This window comes from Lissotriton vulgaris, chromosome 1_1 (genome assembly GCF_964263255.1).
Source record: "Lissotriton vulgaris chromosome 1_1, aLisVul1.2, whole genome shotgun sequence".
NCBI classification, from domain to species: Eukaryota; Metazoa; Chordata; class Amphibia; order Caudata; family Salamandridae; genus Lissotriton; species Lissotriton vulgaris.
In genome coordinates this window covers 1,941,597,607-1,941,618,178 of record NC_141685.1, presented here as the reverse complement: position 1 = coordinate 1,941,618,178, position 20,572 = coordinate 1,941,597,607, and the positions used below count along the sequence as shown (strand labels likewise).

At 43.8% G+C, this 20,572-nt stretch overlaps 1 protein-coding gene across 1 annotated transcript in view; it reads left to right on the top strand.

Moving 5' to 3' along the window:
- LOC147751412 (transient receptor potential cation channel subfamily A member 1-like) overlaps window positions 1–20,572 on the top strand; it is a 978,460-nt gene that overhangs the window by 831,213 nt on the left and 126,675 nt on the right. Inside the window, exon 10 of the mRNA XM_086938479.1 lies at window positions 14,136–14,213. Within this exon, the coding sequence (XP_086794605.1) occupies window positions 14,136–14,213 (78 nt within the window). The remainder of the gene's footprint in view (window positions 1–14,135; window positions 14,214–20,572) is intronic.

Below are 20,572 nucleotides of genomic sequence, written 5' to 3'. Positions count from 1 at the left end.
GCATACCATCCGAGCGATGTAACAGTGTTGCAGTTACACGTTCGTTAAATACTTATCTGATTGTGCTAGACCCTCGCGTAGCCTCGCGATGTTTCGAGCGAGGAAAAACGGCACTGATGTTTTGTGACTAAACGCGGTGGCCATCTTAACATGTCCACAGTACGTGGTACAGATGCAAGTAATGCATAATATAGTATTTAGGTAGGACTATTCAAGATGAGAATATCATGTAGTCGAACTAACATTCCTTTCTATTGTGATAGTTTACGTGTGTCCAAAAGATGTGACAATATTTGGTTGAGGAATCAGGTTCATACAGTACATTATTTTACAGTTTGTTGTAAATCAGCATGTATTAATCCTTATACAAAGTCTTATGAAACAATATGCTCAGTAGTAGTTGTATCTGTCACTTGTTAGGTGCTCACACTCTAGAAAGATCCAATAGTTCAAATTCCAAATATGTCAACACACATATAGTTTTCACATTCTAGACAATGTTAATATTTGGATTTAAAATGTTAAGGCAGAGTGTATAAGATGCTACTACGATAGTGACAGAGAAACTAAGGAGTGTGCACATGTGATTGAACAGGGTTTAGAGAGATTACATCAGACAAGCCAGCGTGTGCCACTCAGTGCATGAATTGAGTCCATTTTTAACACTGTTAGCCATTTCGATCCAACGGTTTTCTTGGATTATCAGACTTTTGTCGCAGTTTTTTTGTCTGATTGTGGGTTTGACCACATCGATCACCCACCATGTCATATCTTTTTCTGAGTGTTTAGTCAGGGAGTAGTGGTCAACTAATGGAGCATTGTCCACTTTGCAGCGAATTCTAGATTGATGCTGCAGAATTCGCTGCTTAATCATTTGGGTAGTTTTCCCTATGTATACCTGACCACATGGGCATTGGATACAGTAGATGACATTACTTGTTCGACAGTTGGAGAAATGTCTGATGTTGAATTCACGTCCGTTGACTACAAAGGTTTTGATGTTTTTAGTTGTTGAACAGGCCCTACAGTTATTGCATCGATAGTGACCAAGGAGTGGTGATAGCTGCTTCATATTGTCAACAGTATTAGTGTCTTGTTTTTCATAGGCATGGACTAAGTGGTCTCTGAGGTTTCGCCCACGTTTGAACGAAAACATTGGTTTGTCACTGAGTTCGGGCAATTCGTGAAGGAGAGACCAGTTTTTGGTGACAATCTTTTTTAGTTGTTGACTATGTGTTCCAAAGGTGGTAACACATACTAATGGGGTCTGGTTGCATTTGGTCTTGGTTTGCATCAGAGCTTCCCGGTCATTATACCATGCACGCTTCATGGAGTTCTTCAACAATTTGTTGGGATAACCTCTTTCTAAAAGTTTAATCCTCAGGATCTTAGCCTCGTGAAAGTAATCACAGCGTTTGAAACAGTTTCTCCGAAGTCGCAGAAACTGCCCAAATGGTAGTCCATCCCGAAGAGATTTAGGATGGTGACTACTGTACTTCAGTAGGGTGTTACGGGTGGTGGGTTTAGTATACAAGGATGTGTATATGGTGTTCTCCTCACTCACTTTTATTGTTAGATCCAAAAAGTTCATTTCCTGGGAATGGTAGTCCAGGGTGAATTGTAAATTCGGGTTTCTCTGGTTCAACCATCCGTGAAATTCTTTCAAAAGTTCTTGTGGGCCTTTCCATATTAGGAAGACGTCGTCTATATATCTTAGCCAACATGATATATTGGCTAAGAATGGATTGAGATTGTTGTAGATATACTCATTCTCAAAGTGGTTGACATAGATATTTGCTATGTTGGGGGCATATACAGCCCCCATTGCCACACCTTTTAGTTGCTGGTAAAACCTTTTTTCAAAAAGGAAAAAGTTTTGGCACATTGAAATTTTTATGCAATCGACTATGAATTCGCTTGGGACAGAGTGGGGTCTTTCACGGCTGTTGAGAAGATTGGTGATAAGTTCCAATACGTCATTTTGTGGAATATTGGTGTATAGACTATTTATGTCCATGGTCACCAAATATTCACATTCAGGGTCATACACATGATTTTCTAATTTGGTAATGACAGTCGTGGTATCTCTGATGTATGTTTCAGATTCAGTGACAAAAGGTCTGATAAAAAAGTCTGCGTATTGGGCTAGTGGTTTAAGAATGGAATTGCAACCAGCCACAATAGGTCTCCCTGGCGGTTTAGTGGCGTTCTTGTGGATCTTAGGGAGAATGTAAATGGCAGGCACAGTTGGTGATTCATTGATGAGAAAGCTGGCTTCTTTCTGGCTAAGCCAACCTCCTTTGAATCCTAGTTCACTAAGTTGTTTGATTTCTTTTTCTAAAAGGGGGGTGGGATCAGATTTAAGTAATCTGTAGTTATCAGTGACAGAGAGTTGATCTAGCATCTCTTGCCTGTAAGCTTCCCTATCCCACAATACCAGGCCGCCCCCTTTATCTGCGGGTTTAATTACTGTGTCCTGGAGAGATTCAAGTTTTTTGAGGGCTAAATGTTCCTCTTTGTTAAAGTTGTTTCTACAAAAGATTTTTTCTTTGAATAGTGACTCAGTTTCAATTAATACCGCATTCTCAAAAGTTAAAATGTTTTTAGAAACCATGTTGTTAGGCGGAAAAAAGGTCGAAGGGGGTTTAAGACCGGTGATATTCCTTTCTGGCAAGTTGTCTTTCAGGGCAAAGTAGTTTTTTAATCTGATTGTTCTGAAAAATTTGTACAATTCACATTTTGTCACGAATTGATTGTTCCTATGAGTGGGGACAAATGATAAACCAGATGAGAGGACAGATATTTCGGCCTCAGACAGGATGTGTTTGGACAAATTAAATATTGGAATGGTAGATGAAATGCCTACCATTGGTAAAATTGGTTCCGCGTTTGTCTTTGACCTGGAGTGTACTGGTTTCTGTACCATCCTCTTTTGGCACCCCTGGGCTTCGGAGGTTGACCCCTCCCTCTCCTGTTGTCCTGTCCTAAAAAAGGACATGAGGTGGATGGCTGTTGTTCAAATTGGGGTCTATAATGGCCAGTTGGAATTTGGTCTCCGTCTGATTCTGAGCCTGTCTCAGAGAAGGTTATTCTTTTCTGTTGTTGTGGGTTGGAATTCAAATTGGGGCCTCTAGAGTTGTTTTGGGCCAAGTAAAAGTCTTGTTGTAAATAGGGATATGTTGTCTCTTTATTGTATTTGCGGATGTCCTTCTGGAGCTTATCCGTTTTCCTTAAAGAGTTAAACTCTTCGAAGTCTTTTATTGTTTGTGCTACTTTGTCTAAAAGAGCTTTAGCGTTGGTGACACTCGAATCACTGTTGATTTTATTTTCAAGTGTCTCAATTTCTTTTAGAAGAATTTTAATCTGTTTGGCCGCAGTTTCAATGCTGAGCACCATCCAGGTGCGTGAGCACTTATTAGCTGCGTGACTAAACCCAGTTTTAAATTCACCGTCTTCGGTGAAGATGATGGGAATGTTGCGGATCTGCAGGCCAGTGGGAATTATATTGGCACTAAGGCAGTCAGTCAAGAACTTGGCATGGAGTTCAGTCCTTACTAATTTCTTTTTAAGACGTTCCAGTTGATTAAGGTCAGATTCTAAGGGTGAATTTACTGGTGTACTTCTATTGCCCAATAAAGATGGTCCAGAGGCAATCTTCTGGATATAGTCGTCAGTGTAAGACAAAGTCTCTGCTTCAGCCATAAAAGCACGGCTGATGGAAAGAAAGAGGACTATTTAAATTATCGAACTGTTCACTAACAGTTTTACCACTTTAAAAAAATGGCTCACAGCAGAGGTTTTCTGCGCAAATACAATGTATACAAGGGTGAGCAACCCAATATACCCTTGCGGGCTTGGGCAAAGTTAATATAAGAAATGGCCAGCAAGGGATTTTGTTTTTTAGGATTTTTTACAGCACCTTTAGGACTTGTTGTTAATCACAGTACCCAAAAGAAAATTAAATCAAATGGCTGTTCAATTCAATTACAATAAACATAGGATGTTACCACACTAACATCATGATAGAGCAAAGAGTGCTCAATAAAACAAGGAACCAGGGTGTATTGTCTGAAAAATTATTATTAAATTTCAAGGCAAAATATCTGTACAAAAACAATAAATGATCATAGAAAACAGGGTGCATACATGGATATACAATCAGGATATTCAAGGTCTTGGTCGCTTTTCCTTGGACATATCCCAATTAGAGTCCAGACTGCTGTATTTCAATAGCTGATTGATAATAACCCAAGGTCAGAAGAAAATCAACAGATGACTAAGGGACAAGCTAAGCAGAATTGGACTATATAAGTCGACGTTTCGGTCTTGTTGTAGTTATTCCTAAGACCATCATCAGGACTACAAAGTAGTATATACAATTGTTGACCCTCTGTAAAAAAACCAACAATCAGTTATAATATATACAGTTAAATCAAATACCTGGTTAAAGACGTATAATAGTTATGGCATAGCGAGATATATTTACTTTACATATTTACATTCAACAAAATAGCATTGAGTTTCATCTTATGATAAAATTGATCGGTGTGGCGATCATAGCATAAGAAGGATTAGGGAAGTTTGAAACAAATTAAATTCAGTAAACTGAGTCTACACCGCATGTTATTCTTCAAAAGGTGAATTTGCACTTACTTATAGCAATGTAGATGGTATCAGTATTATGGGTCTTGATGGCACCGGTATTTAAAAATAATTACACTGGAGTTATACACAGGGATGAATCCAATGTGCCGCAAGTGCGCTAAAAGGAATAATGTGTCACTATTAGTTCCTCATAAGTGTGCCCGTATTATTTTATTCAGGACTATAAAGGTTAGAGTATTTACCTTTCAACACTTTAGGCGCAGGAATTGATGGAACACGATAAACGGTCAAGTGTTGGTTGTTGATCAGCTATCAATCAATGTAAGCTGGGTGAAACAAAGAAAAAGCAATCTTGTGGCTTTTTGTGATGGACAGTGAGCACTCCTAAGTCACAGTGATTGCTGTGGTTTGTGAATATATAAAAAGTTAAATTTAAAATTACAGCGTTTTGAGGCATGGGACAAAGTTTGTCGGAAAATGTGTACACAAGGGGGAGTGACCCATATTAAAAGGCCTTGGGGCTTATCAAACTCAAACAGAAATTTAATTAGATATAGAATTACAGCTTTAACTCGATTAACCTATGTTTCTAACAAAGGGTTTGCATTTATATGGGAACTCGGATTCGGTTTTAGGTGCAACATAGTTGCAAAGTCATATGCTGGCTTTAAGGCAACTTTAAGATTCACAGGGTTTTAACGAAGGAGAAAAGCTCCGAGGCTATTAGTTGCAGCAGCACGTGTCAAAAGGTCGCGTTTGACTTCTAAGCACAGACGCGCATGTAACGGAGACTAGCGGCCGGTTCACTTACTTGGTGAACTGGCAGTACTGTACATAACCACAGGATAGGCAGTTCGCATTTACGTACCCCCCACATCGCTACCCACTCCCAACTAAACCCCTGTCACAGACCCAGAACGGAAACAAGGAAAAATTATAAGAAGATTATACGTAGGCACCATAGAAACTAACAAAAACTAAATGTAACCCCCCACCCTACACACATGCAGAGGCTACGGCCTGCCCCCCCCCAGCAGAGTGTCTGTCGCCCCAAAAACCCGAAATTTAGAAAGAAAAGAGCAGTAGAGAGAGAAAAGAAAGAAGAAGCAAAGAAAAAGTTCACCAGTGATATAGGGAGCGAGGTAGGAAATCTATCCCCGAACTCCCACTAAAGAACAACGGAGGGGGAGGGCCACATTACATACGCTCGGACTCTGCCGGCTCATTAAGTATTCTGCCCCCCAGTACCAATAACGGATAGCTACAGCAAGATCTAACCGTTAGGGAGAGGCAACAAGCAATAACCAATGTCACATGTAAGAGTCGGGTCCCTCGCAGTCTCCACCCGCCGATAGTTCGATGCAGCCAGAGGACCACCTAGCCCTGGCCTGATCTGGGATTAAGTCTCACACCCACGCCGCGTGGCTGTCCGATGGTGGCCGAGTCGACAAAGAAACATGGCCGCTCCGAGGATGGGGGAGGTGCACAGTCGCTAAACAAGTATCGCCTGCTCTCCATAGATAGTTCTCCACTGGTAACACAATCATCCACAGCATCCAAGCGGCAGAAATCCCGAGATGGAGAAGTCAGGACCGGCAAGGAAGAAGCAGAAGACCAGGCAGGAGGGCAGGCCGGCAGTGACCAAAGCAGTGAATTTGCAGCACGAGGTAGAGAGCCAGCCAGAGAACAAAGGGGAGACAATGTCGCACTGGCAGCCTTGACGAGTGGCAACAATTCTCTACGAGCCTCAGCAACAGTTTCCTCAATCGCAACAGTAGCAGCTGAAGGCGGCAGTGGGCTGGCAGGCTGTAACAGAGGCAATTCCGGATCTTGTCGGGGGTAAGTCCCCTGCGCTTGGCACATATCGTAGGCACACGCATCAAGTGTCGCATTCAACACGTTATAGTTACACAACATGTCCGATCGTAACTCACCCAGGGCCTTCATTACATCCTTGTAGGACCATTTCGGCTGCAGGTCCCGTGGCTCTTCACTCACGGGGGAAATTTCAACCTCGGCCCCCTGCACGAAGGCGCGCGCTCCATCACAAGTGGAAAACACATAATCGTACGCACAGCACCAAAGATCAGGCACCGCCATCTTGTCCTCAGTATACGGAGAGCAGGGGGGGGGGGGAGTAATATCAGGGGGCCACGGGACCCGATCGATAGGCAGCTTTTGTCCCCATAACAGTCTGTATCCTCTCCCGTCTGTCGTGTCAACAGGGAGCAGCCGGTAGTGAGGCAATCGAGCAGGGCTGTGAGGAGCTCACCGGCGACAGACACTGTGATGGGAAGAGCCGACCAGCATCATGGCGGCCAAGAACAAAGGAGCCCCGGGGAAGCCCCCTCTCAGTCGTCCCGGTAGCTCCACGTATCCCCGGCTGGGTAGAGAAATCAAGCATCGGTCAAGCAGCAGGCAGTTGGAAGTACCCCTGCGCTGTGTCACAGCCGCAGCATCAGAACGGACACCTCGGGGCATGCGAGGTCCGACAGGCACTGTGGTGTAGGCGGGGACCCGGGCAAAGGCGATCCGTCCCGTATCTTCCGACTCCGGGCGGGCGGAGAGGCAAGAGGGACACCGCTGGAATCGGCTCCCTTTCCCGCACCTAGTTAGCGAAAAGGATCAGGAGTACAGTAGTCAGGATGCAGGTGCGGGACTCCACAGCCGGCGGAGCCGAGCGATCGCACGTCCGCTCAGGTCGCCATCTTGGCTCCTCCCCCCCCAGGCGCCGTTTTTTAATCAGTTTGTTTAAAAAGGCCAAATTTAGACATGTCAAGGAAGCCCTTGTATATTTACAAACGGCCCAAGATCCCCTGACCCTACTTTCTGTGACAAATGTTTTAAGATGAGCTGTTAAGAGACACTAGAGGGACATGTTGAGCAAAACTCCACTTTAATTTTTAACTAATAGGTGAGGTGAGAGAAAGTCCCAAAGAATGAATTCTAGAAGTATTAACTCTTGTACCCTTCTTGACTCTGTTTTAGACTGTATATGTTGTTGTTTTTAAACTGTACTTTTATGGCGTTATATGTAAAAATGTAAAGGTTTTGAAATGAAATGACTAAAAGATCTCTAAATATGAAACTTGTTATGACTGACTGACATCTTTTTCGGAGGCATTATCCAAAAACCTACTGATTTACAGCAAAATACAAAACAAATTATTCCTGAGTGAAATTTACTTTAATTCAAAATGTGATTCAAATCTATTCACGGATCAGTTATTAAGGTAGTAAAGAGCAACATTTCCTAGGGAATTTTTGCTGATCTGCACAGCACTTGGGTTTCAAAAAATTTGAAGCTGAACGCTGAGTTGTTTATATATGTCATCAAAACCTTGAGGCAGCAAAATAGAACCGTATTACACATGGAGCACACTATATTGCTTTTAGTATATTTAAGATATGTTTATAGCAACTAGTTTGAAACAGCTACTTTCTTCAAAGTTCAGCTAACAATGAGCACTGCTTGGGAATAGAATGTTAAGGTTTTGATAATGCTTCATAAATAAATCATTAACAAAATTGGGACTAGTGAGGGTCAGTGGATATATGTCTTTTGTGATTGCAATGTTTCTTGCATTATTCAATCAGTAAATTTGTAAGCACACTACTTACCTAGGGTTACAAGGCACTGGGGAGTTGGGGGGGGGGGGGGGGGGGGGGGGGCACAGTGCTGTTCAGTTAAAGAACCAGGTCTTGAGAGTAGGAGAAGGATCTTCCTCCTGCTTTGGTTCTGTGGATGCGAGGGGTTTCGGCGAGGACGAGGTTGGCTAATTGGAGGTTTCTTTTTTTTGGTATGGTGGGTGACTATCGTTGAGGTATTTGGGTCCGGTGTTGTGTAGGCATTTGTAGGCATGGGCGAGGATCTTGAGGGTGACTCTCTTCTTCATGGGGAGCCAGTGGAGCTTCAAGAGGTGTTGGCTGATGTGCTTGCGTCAAGCGATGCCGTTGGTCAGCAAGGCTGCGACATCCTGCATTCCTTTCTGGTAGTTCAGTTTGGCGGTGGTGGGGTCCTTGGTGAGGGAGAAGATGAGCTGAGTGTTACCGGCGTAGGATACAATGGTGAGGCCATGTTGTTGGCCGATGGTGGTGAGGGTGGCCATGTAGATGGGGACGAAGGTCGGGCTGAGAGATGACCCTTGTGGGACTCGGTGATATCCAAGGGATCGGAGAGGAAGGGCGGCAATCTGATCCTTTGGCTTCTGCCGGTGAGAAATGACCGGATCCTGTCAAGGGCGGCTCCTTGTATGCCGCCGTTGTGCAGTTTAGCTACAAGTGTGCGATGGGAGACAGTGTCAATAGGCTTCTTGAGCAGGGGCCTGACTTCTGCGCGTTTCCAATCATCTGGGAAGATGCTGGTTTTGAAGGTGGTGTTAATGGTGCATTGGAGGTCGGGTGCAATGGCAGTGGCGGCTCTGTGGTAGATGTGTGGTGAGCAGGGGTCAGTTGGGGTCCCTGAGTGGATGCTTTTCAGGGTTAAGGTGGCTTCTTCCAGGAGGAGATGAAGGGCTGGCTGGCGCGTTTGGGGTGCGGGTTGGCTATAGTCGGGCGTGTGGTCAATGAAGTTGTCGTAAAGGTTTTTTATTTTCAGGTGGAAGTAGGATCCAAGATTGTCACAGAGGTCCTGGGGCAAGGTGATGGCCGTGGCTTCGCTGCAGGGATTGCTGAATTCCTGGATGACATTGAAAAGTTCCTTGGAGTTGCTGGAGTTGGCGAGGATTTTGTTGTGGACGAAGGTTGTTTTGGTGGTTCTGATTTGGTGGTGGTAGTCCAGTATGGTGTCCTTGTAGGTGGTGTAGTTTCCAAATGTCTTACTGTTTCTCCAGTTCTTCTCCAAGTGTCTGAATTTGTGTCTGGCTTCTTGGAGGTTGGTAGTGAACCAGGTGGCTTTCCTGGGGCGTTGTTTCTCAGGGTTGTGTTGCGGGCGAGTTTGTCTGCACAATCCAAGTATGGAATTCCTTGGCTGCCACATTGGCTTTGAACGCCGTGGTGTGGTTGTCTTAGGTGAGGGTGGAGTTGAGTTTCTCGTCTGTGACTTTGCTCCAGTTCCTACACAGTGGACGGGGGCTGGTTTGGTTGTCTTGGGTTTGTCGACGAGGAAGTGTACGCAGTGGTGGTCAGTCCATGGTGGTTACATTGTGTGGCTGAACTGAACACTGTTTCCTCCTGCGAAGATGAAGTTGAGTGTGTCCCCTACCCGGTGGGGCAGTTTCTTGACGAGTTGTTTGAGTCCGACTTTGGCGAGGTTGTCACGGAGGGTGGTGGAGTTGGGGTTGCTGGGATTGTCAAGGAGGAAGTTCAGGTCTCTGATTAGTATGTAGTTCATTGAGGCGATGGTGTAGGGTTAATGAGGTCGGTGATGGTGGCTGTGTTCTAGTGGTGGGTGGTTCGAGTTCCAGGATCCCTGGTGCTGGTCTCAGACAGGCGCAGACGGGCTTGCCTTTAGCACGCCTGCTGCGCATGTCCACTGTGCAACTGCACAGCGGCTGCCATTAAATAGGGGAGGGGGAGCGACGGGAGGCTGGGGGGCAGGAGGTGGGCTGTCAGGGGCCAGGGGCCGCAGGGGCAGCAGCGGCAGGAACAATGAAAAATAAATATAAAGTTGAAATTAAATAAAACTGTGGTGGGAGAACAGGCGACGCCTAAGGGCTGCAGGCAAGGGGCAGGACTTGGAGTGGGCTGAAGGCTGGCAGGATCCTAGTCAGGCAGGATCAGGTAGCCGAGCGGGCAGAAGGCGTGAACCTCACCAGGAGGAGGTCGGGGACTGAGGAGCAGCGATTGCACAGCAGGGCTGGGGAGAGAGTCGACCTAGACCAGGGGTCAAAAACTTACTCATTATTATGGATATACCACATTTGCCATATAATTTACCTAATAAGTTACAATATAAATTGTAGATTTCATAAAAAGTTAGTTTTTTAAGTATTGTGGTTGTAAATTATACTGACAGAAAATGTGCTTTATAATTTGTGTTTTTGCAGCATAATTTAGATAACTGCTGCATAATTTGGTTCTGAATACTGCATAATCCTTGTAGTGCAAACAATGGTAGCAGCACCATTTGCAGCACAGTAGGAGTCCCCTCCTGCACATAAACAATCATTTTTAAAAAAATTACATTTTCCAATTCTATGTGTGCTGCATTAGGCTGCACATAGAAGTTACAAAATGCTATTTATGTGCAGAAAGGGAGACCATCCTGCACATAAACAATCTTTCCCTAAACGCAGACACCGTTGCACTATAGTGCAAAGGTATCTGCATTGGCACTAGGCTGCTAAATTTAGCACCAGTGCAGGGGTAAATGCAGGGCTGCACCATATTGTTGTAAATATGGAACAGTCCTGCGTTTCAGATGTGGTAGAGTGCAGCGTTAAGTCAGGAAGTCACTTCTTAGTAAATATGCCCCAAACTTCATTGTAATAGTATGATTAGTAAAGGCATATGCGTGATTAGATTTAGGTAAGTAAGTATAAACCCCTACCCACCCTCAACCCCAAAATTCACCCTAGCTACTTGAAAACCCCTACCCACCGTTGACCCTAAAATGACCCCTGCCACCCCAAAACACCTCCCCACCCTAAAACCTAAAATTACCCTTGCCACCCAAAAGCTTTACCCACCGTAAAACCTATAAATACCCTTACCACCCCAAAACCCCTACCCACCCGAAAACCTAAAATTACCCTTGCCATCCCAAAACCCATACCGAGCCTAAACCCTAAAATTACCCCTTCCACCCAAAAACCCATACCCACCTTAAACCCTAAAATGACCCTTGCCACTCCAAAGCCCCCACCGACCATGAACCCTACAATTACCCTTGCCACTCCAAAACCCCTATCCACCCAAAAACCTACATTTACCCTTACCACCCCAAAAACCCTACCCACCCTAAAACCTAAAGTGACCCTTCCCACCTCAAAACCCATACCCACCCTAAACCTCAAAATTACCCTTGCCACCCCAAAACCCAAACCTACCCTGAACACTAAAATTACCTTTGCCACCAAAAGCCCATACTCAACCTGAACCCTAAAATTACCCTTGCCATCCCAAAACCCATACTCACCCTGAACCTTAAAATTATCTTTGCCACTCCAAAATCCATAACCACCCTAAAACCTAAAATTACCTCTGCCACCCCAAAACCCTTACCTACCCTAAATCTTAAAATGACCCTTACCACCTGAAAACTCTACACAACCTACAACCTAAATTACCCTAGCCACCCCAAAACTCCAACCAACCCTAAACCCTAAAAGTACCCCTGCCACCCTAATACTCATACCCACCCTGAACTCTAAAATAACCTTTGCCACCCCATAACCCATACCCTCCATGAACCCTAAAATTACCCTTGCCACCCCAAAACATATACCCACCCTAAACCCTAAAATTACTCTGCTCCTCAAAACTCATATCCTCCCTGAACCCTAAAATTACCCTTGCCACCCGGCCAAAACCGATACCCACCCTGAACCCTAAAATTACCCTTGCCACCTAAAACCCATACCCACCCTGAACCCTAAAATTACCCTTGCCATCCCGAAACCCATCCCCACTCTGAACACTAAAACTACCCTTACCTCCCGAAACCGATACCCACCCTGAACCCTAAAATTAACCTTGCCACTCCAAAACCCATACTCACCCTAAACCCATACTCACCCTAAACCATATGCACTTACCTTATACTTACATGTAAAACACATATACCTTTACCATTCATGCCTTTACAACGAAATATGTTGTAAAGGCATGCGTGGTAAAGGCCTATGCATTGTAATGGCATGCGTTATGATGGCGCAGTTCTTTATTATGGCACTTGCGTTGGTATGGCATGCTATGTAATAGCATGTGTTGTGATAGATTTGTTGTAACGGATATTTCCCAACCGGGAAACAGAGTTCTGGTGAGACAAAAGCAGGTCCCCTTATCACTAGACAAGGGATACACAACAAATGTCCTGGCGTCCCGTGCGCTCCTTTTGAATGGTGCACATGTTTTACATGTGCCTCAGACAGACCTGGCATGCAGGATTTGACACTGTGGTGTCAACAGGAGGGACACTACCATCACCCTTCTGCTGAGCTCAAAGAGTCATCCCTGCCCATTTAGGTCAAACTGTTATCACAGTGGTCCATTGTGTAGCTATAGGGAGGAACTTCACACCTCATTCATACCTTATTCGTGTGATGTACAGACTGGGAAAAGCTAGAAAGCTAATGCAATAAGTTTCCAGGAACTTTAGGAAGGTAAAACGTAAATCTTGTCATATTTATTCGTGATCTGACTCCACTGAATTGGATTTTTAATAGCTATTAACAATAGTGATTTAATAGTTCCCCACCTGGTCCCATTTCCAAGAAAGCAGACTTAATATTTTCATCTAATTTTCTACGAAGGACTCTCACTCTGCCACAGCTTTTTGGGCCCTGTCTCTTTAGTGGGGCATTCAATCAATCAATCATGGGATTTTTAAGCATGCTAAACACTTGTGATGGTCTCAAGGTGCTGGGGGTTGGGGAGCAGCTCCGGTCAGTCGAAGAGCCAGGTCTTGAGGGTCTTCCTGAAGATGTGCAGGGTGGGGGCGTGTCTGATGTTGATAGGGAGTTTGTTCTAAATCTTGGCTGAAATGTTGGAGAAGGTTCTTCCACCTGTTCTTGCTCTGCGGATGGGCGGGGGTTCGGCGAGGTCGGTGGTTCTGATGTTCCTCTTGGGTACGTGGAAGAAGATTCTATCATTAAGGTAATGGGGTCCTATGTTGTAAAGGCATTTGTAGGCATGGGTGAGCATTTTGAAACTTACTCTCTTCTCAACGGGGAGCCAGTGGAGGTTAAGTAGGTATTGGGTGATGTGCTCATACGAAGGGATGCTGAGAACGAGTCTGGCTGCTATGTTCTGTATGGTCTGGAGTTTGCGAGCAGAGACTTATTGATCCAGACATAGAGGGCGTTTCCGTAGTCCAGTCTTAAGGGGCATGGTAACATACATTTTCTCCATGTCCTACATTTAAATACAATACACCCTAACTTCAAGCGTACAATGTCTACATAGGGGAGACCTACTGATATTTAAAGGGAGGTTTTTATGACTCAAAAGGGTGAATTTAACAGGTTACATTGAAGGTCTAGACTGCAGCAGTTGGGCTCCATTGGTATGATTGAAGCTATGTTTTCCTTCTGACACTAGAGAATTGCACAATTAGTACTGCAGTTCACATCTGACATTTAACATTCCATGCCATGGGTGCAGTTACTATACCATGCACCACAGCCTTATAGAAGAGATAAATATTCCTCAAGCAGATACAGCTTTAAGGATAACCACGAACAAGTTTATACAACACATTCATTCTTCAAATTGCATTGGAACAATTCTAGAATGCTGCTGTAATTCTTACTGTGGGGCAAAGCTTGGGAATATATATATTTATACATACACTTAAGATATACAGGACCCTTTTCTTTGATATAATTAACATGTCATTTTTTAATCACTGAATATATTTTGTGTTACAGGGAAGACCAAGTACAGATTCTGAATTTCCTGTTCAAAAATGGAGTGCACATCAATGCTCTGAATGAAAAAGGCAAAAGGTACACCTTTTGGAAAAAGGACTAATGTTTGAATTACAGTGGTAAAATAGTATTGTTAATATGTTATACTTTTTGTATAATACTATTAAAGAATATTGACTACAGACTATTGTGGGGACAAAAAGAATGTGGCAAAAGAATTGAGGAGCAAAATATTGTCAAGATATGGTTATATAGTTAACACCTCATATATTACCCCTGGGTGGGGGTCACTGGGTAGTTGCAGTTAGGAACATGTTTGGATAGGAAAAGCATTTATTTATTTGCTAATAACTTTGGCACCATTTGACGAATCTTCACAAAGCCTTCCTAAACAAATGTCATCCCCTTAAGCACTTTCCTGAACAGTTTCATGCAGGGCCGGCTTTATGGCAGTGCGGCTGGTTCAGCTGAACTGGGTGCTGACCTGGAGGGGGGCACTGACCTCCAGTGGAGGGTGCTGTGTTGAGCAATAACTTATGATTGAAAGTCACCTCTGCATAGTTCCTTGTGCGTGCAGCTGTCAGATAGTAAGAAAAATGCCAAGATAACTCTTGTGATTAATGTTCCTGCTAGAGATTGGAGTTTTGTCCAGTTGCAGTTTTGACTCGCCATGAAGTAGCAGAAAGGGTTATTATGCCTCCTTTCAAGAATAGATCAAAACATTTAACGGATAGCTGAGTGAATGCATGATTTATTGTACAGTTAATAAAAACTCACACAATATTAAACACTTCCATTATTAAAAAACGTTTAAACCTTATTTACATTTATAATGTAAGAATAAGAAAAGAAGGTGTTTTACACCCTTTAAAATCATAAAAGTCTCAATTGCGTTTTGGTATAGACTATTCATAACTTTGTAAGGTCAATGTGCCTCGGTTTGCCAGGCGTAGTTGTAACTTGGCAAGTGACTAAGCGGGCTGTCCTTTGTTGAATTGAGGTGCTGTTGCTTAGGTGAACCATGTGGCTGTCTCATGAGTCTTCTAGCCATTATATCAAAATACTTTGTTAGTCTGCAATTTAACTGATTCTATTCAGGATTAAAGCACAGCATCACAGACTGCCTGCAACTTTGTGTGCCCTTTTGGTTAAATAAAACTTGAAATAAGGTGCGCCTTATGTCCATCAGGTTTGAGCAGATGCAGATTATATGTATTAGGTCCACTTTCCCTGCTCTGCAAAGTCGGCAAATGTGTTTCTCTGCTCCCCTTTTCCAAGGTGCCAGGTGGGATAATATTGGTAAGATGCCGAGGCGCAAATTTAAAAAATGTGGTTTTTGTCGTCTGCGTGAGGCCCATTTTCAGGTATTCTTGCGGTTTCAGAGCATTATAATCTTTCAGCACTGTCCATCCATGAGCCCTCTTGGCCAGAGTTTCTTTGTCGTCTATGGATGATATAATTTTGGTTACTTTTGTTACCACTTTCTTGAAACCTTTGATATCTGTGGAGGACTCCCAGATGTTTGTTAGTCCCAGGATCTCCAGTGATGCTTTTAGATACTTCCTGGCGGGTGAGTTCTCTCGGATAGAGAGTTCGGTCCAGAGGTGGGCATTTAAGGATCCTTGCTCGGCGCCTCTGATTTTTCACCAGCTTTTTATATAGGCGCCTCTCCACCGTTTGTCTCTGGAGACCAAATTCGAGGCGGATTTGGGCAGGGGAGATGTAATTAGGCAGATGGAAGATTGCCCTGTATGCTCGACTGATAGTTTTGTCGAGAGCTGTGGCGTCTTTCCCTTGCATGGGTTTGCTGCCGTATGTGAACATAGGCTGTAAACATGCTCTAATCAACTGTAGAAGGGGATCCAGTGACCGGTCAGGGAGAACTTTCTTCCAGGGCTTCATTGAGAGATAGAATGATGTGCCCTTCTGATGGATAGCCTCTAGTTGGTGTTTAAACGAACCTCTACTGTCTAAAATTACACCTAGATATTTGTAAGTGGCTATGTGGTCTAGCCTATGTCCGTACAGGAACCATGCAAGTTTCTTTGTTTTGTTATATTTCATTAACATGACTTTTGATTTGTTTTTAGTTAATCTTTAGTGCATTATTTATTGAGAATTGGTTGGTGGTGTTCAGGAGATGTTGAAGTCCAATGGGTGACCGGCTAATTAGGACCAGGTCGTTTGCATATAAGAGATTTTATAGCAAGATGTCTCCCAGCCGCGGAGCATGCAATTTGGTTTTCTCCAATTCTCCAGGGAGATCTGCGAGAAAAAGATTAAACAGCATGGGGGCTAGGTGCATCCTTGTTTTAAACCTTTGGTGGTATTGATTTGCCTTGAAAGGTGCATTCCAGAGCCCAGTTGAATCTTAACCCACGTGTTGGTATGTAGTAATATCAGCTGTTGTAGAAGTGGCCCAGGAATCCCTCATTTTTCCAGCTTCTGCCAGAGTTTAAAGCGGTCTACATGGTCAAACGCAGTGCTATAATCTGTGAAACATAGAAATAGCGAGCTCTTGGCTGTTTTTGCCGCGTCTGTCAGAAGAGTTAGCGCCATGATATTGGTTATTGTGCCCTGGTCTCTACAAAAAACTGATTTGGTTAACTGGGATGATGTGCATTAGGGTTGCCCAGGATGTTAGTTCCTCCAAGATAAGTCCCGCATAGTACTTTGCCTCTGTGTCGATTAGGACAATAAGTCGATAGTTGCTTGGATTGCTCCTTTCGCCCTGTTTATAGATCGGACTTATTATTGAACCTCTCCAGGACGATGGACATTTTACTGTTTCCCTGATATCCTGGAAGACTGGCGCCAGTGTGTCGCTCCAAAAGTCGCGGTCTTGCTTGTACATTAGTGGCGGGATTCTATTGGGGCCGGGGGCACCCTCCAGTTTCCCTCTTGAAATTTGTGGCTTGATCATAACCACTATTGCTGCGTCATTTTTTTCCTTTCTGTTTGAGGTTGGTTTGAGGCTTGTTGTTGCTACCTCCTGCGGGTTTGCGGTCTTGCGCGGGGGCACTGTCATAATGTAGTCGTCATATACTTCATGTTTGTGTGTTCCAGTTTTATTGGTACTTGGATAAATTTCAACTATCCGAGTTCTACCACTGGATGGATCCCCCTTTGGGTTTTTATCATTGAAGTGATTTAATAAGTAGTGTGCCTATTCGGGTTCAGATATGTGTGAGTTGATTCCTTTGTGGCTTGGCCGTTGGAGGCTGTGGATTGTTTTCCAAAATCTAGCTCTATTCTTCTGTTTGGAGTCATACATAATTTTCACCCAGAGAGCCTCGTTCAATTGCCTTTTCCTTTTCCAAGTCTTTTTCTTTAGCTGTGCCTTTAGGGTTCACAGCTCTTTTTGCAGGGCTTTGTTATATGATTGTTTGCGGAGCTGCCTAAGGATCTGGTTTATTTTCCGTTTTAGATTTTTTGTCTCTGGTGTAATGACCTTACCGAATATGTTACACAGCGTATTCCCTTTACGGGTTTTTTGCTCTGTGGCGTGTGCTGTTCCGAGTTCCGTTACAAATTCTTCCCAAGCCTCCAATGGGTTCTTTGTCAAACTTGTTATCTGGTGCAAGATTGTTTTTGCATTGATTGTTAATTCTTCAACTTTCTCGGTCTTGCACCTTTTTCGTCTATAGTTGGCGGTATACTCTGTGCCGATACTTCTTGCTTCCATATCGTTCCGGCAGGTGACGCATAGTTTCACTTCTAGTGAAAGATGGTCACTTTGGCCGTTCTCTCCAACCTTGAACGAGTTTTTTGTTTCAAACATTGGTAGTGTTGCAAGGGTGAAGTCAAGATGAGAAGAAGTGGTTGAGGAAAAATATGTTGATGCTGGCGGTGTATCCTCTTTAAATCGTCCATTTAGTACTCTCAGGTTTCACTGCTCAAGGTCTTTCAGTAGTAGGTTTGAGCATCTTGTTTGCTTGTTTGGAGAGGCTGTGGATTGGTTTGGAATTCCCATTGTGATTTCCATTTCCAGTGATATTTCATCTTCTGCTTTCTCTCCTCAAAGGTGAAGGTTAAAATCACCTGCTAGAAGTATGTTCTCCATTAGCCTTTCCTCCATGAGTCTTACCAATTCGCTAACAAGTTCTCTTGCCCCTTTTTGTCTGTGCTTGGGTGTATGTATGTATTTATTATGTATAGTGGTTGAGCCACCTGATTATTTTCAATTGTTCTTGCTAGTGCTTGTATCGCACTGGGGGGAGTGATTTCTTCCATTGTTCCGATTGTTTGTATTGAGGCGAGTGACGTCAGGCCACCTGAGCTGTTACCATAGGAAGAGCCTCTGGTTGCTGGGTGGACTTGAGTTGTATATCCTTGTAGGGGTATCTCTTTCTCATCCCAGGTTTCTTGGAGCAAAATCAGATCAAATGATTTTAAATAGTTTGATGTTTTTGGGTCCTCCAATTTTTCAGAAAGATTATTGATATTCCAAATGCATATTTTAATATATGGGGTGCCAGCTTTCATAAAAGTTGGGCCTGATGCCCTTTGTCACTCTGTATCTTCTATAATTATTGTCCACCGTATGGTTGGCCAGTTTAAATCAGGTTGCTGGGTTCTTAATGTTTTAGGTGTGGCGGGTTACTGTCGGGTCCTGGGGAGTGGCTACGTGCTCCTTTTAAAATTTATTTGACTATTTGTAAGCGTCCTTGTTTGCTTTCTTCTAGGAGCGGGGTGGAGTAGGATGGTATTTTTCCTGCTTCGAGCTTTATTCCCCATTGAGAGAATCTGAGCGTTTCCCCCAGGATTTGACCTGCTAAGTCATTTGTTTTCCATATTGTCTTTGTCATTTCGTGACCTTGTAAGTTCGGGGAGGGGTGAAATTCAATTGCGAGCAAGTCTGTTGTAATGTGTTTTAATTTTTCAATTGAGTGGATCAGCCTTAGTATATTACCCCTGTTTAGGGTGTCCACTCTTCCTTTGGATTAGAATTCTGGGATAAATAGAATAATGTCTGACTTTTTTTTCCAGGAGTCGGTATTTGTTGAAGTGTTGTTACCTCGGATTGTTTGACTCTGTGTAGGGGCTGGGTTTTATTTGTTGTGACTTTGCTTTCTGTGCTGATTCTGCGAAGGTCCTCTTTTGCCTCTACAATGGCTGGCTTATTCGTGCTTTGTGTACTTGCCTTCGTCTTTTGTTCCTGGATGGTGATTTCCTTGCAGTGGTTGACTATATTTGTAGGTGGGTCGGTGTTTGTGACTTCCATGTTGGTTTGGGCGGTCTCCTCAAGGGCCTGCTCTGTGACCTCCGTGCCGGGTTGTATTTTTATTGCTGGCAGATTTTCTACGATGGTCCTTTTTTTACTTTGTATATCGTTTGCAAGTTCGGGTATGTTGCTAGGTTGGTTGTATTTGGCTTGGCCGAAGTGTTTCTGCACTATCTGTTTGCTTGTTTTCTCTTTGAAGAGTGTTGGTGTGGCGGTCTCTGCTGCGTTTAAAATAAGTTTTTTATCTAGAGGTGATGACTTTGTACCATCGGTGTACTTCGTAATTTCTCCCAATTGCTCCCTTCCCCAAGATGTGGTCATTTGCTGGTTCTCCTCAGCGTTGTCTTTCTGTTCCTACCCTTTCTTTTTTGTTTACGACGGGCGCGCGTTCATAGATGTCTCTGTGCCGGGCCTTTCTTTGATAGAGATGTTCTGAAGGGACGCTTCTGATGTGCTTTTGGGTTTTGGAGATGAGTCCCCTTTCTTGATAGCTGTGTGGTTGTCATTGATGGTTCCTGATGATTTATCGCAGGGGGCTGTTCTGCCGGGCTTGACCTCCGTTGTGGGGTGCGTTATTATATTTAGTTTTAGGTCCCCTAGGTGGTTCCCCAACATCGTAGGTAATGTGGATAGCTTGTCGACTATTGGAGAGCAGACGCAGTCTGTTCTTTCTATTGGAGATAATTTTGCTGCTTCTTGTCCTCTTTTTATGTGGCCGTTAAGGTCTGGAGTTCTGGACTTTTTGATTCCGTCCAGAGGTGTCAGGGAACAACACCCGAAGACCCCGGAGTTCCACCTGCCTTGGTGCACAAATAAACAGAAACACGGGCTTCTCGATGGTGGCGTCAAAGACCAAAGGTTTATTACTGCAGGGACACAGAAGTCACAGAAACCACGCATGGGCAGTGTCTAGGAGCCTGTTCGATTTGTACATAGAGGGTTGCTCCTTATATACTAAAAATTGTGCTCCAGGCAAATACTTCACATGTTAGTACATTCCCAAACCTTTGTGTCCTAAACAATAAATATTTGGCGTCACACAGGAACCGTTGATAATATCTGATGCCAAACTTTACGAAGAGGGGTTCCCACTAGTTCATCACAATCCCTTGTCAATATTGCATTCAAGAGCCGGACCGCCTCATCGTAAATTTCGTTACCTCCCCCTAATAAAGATTCAGAAAGAAAGGAACGGAGCCAGGTGTGGAAGATA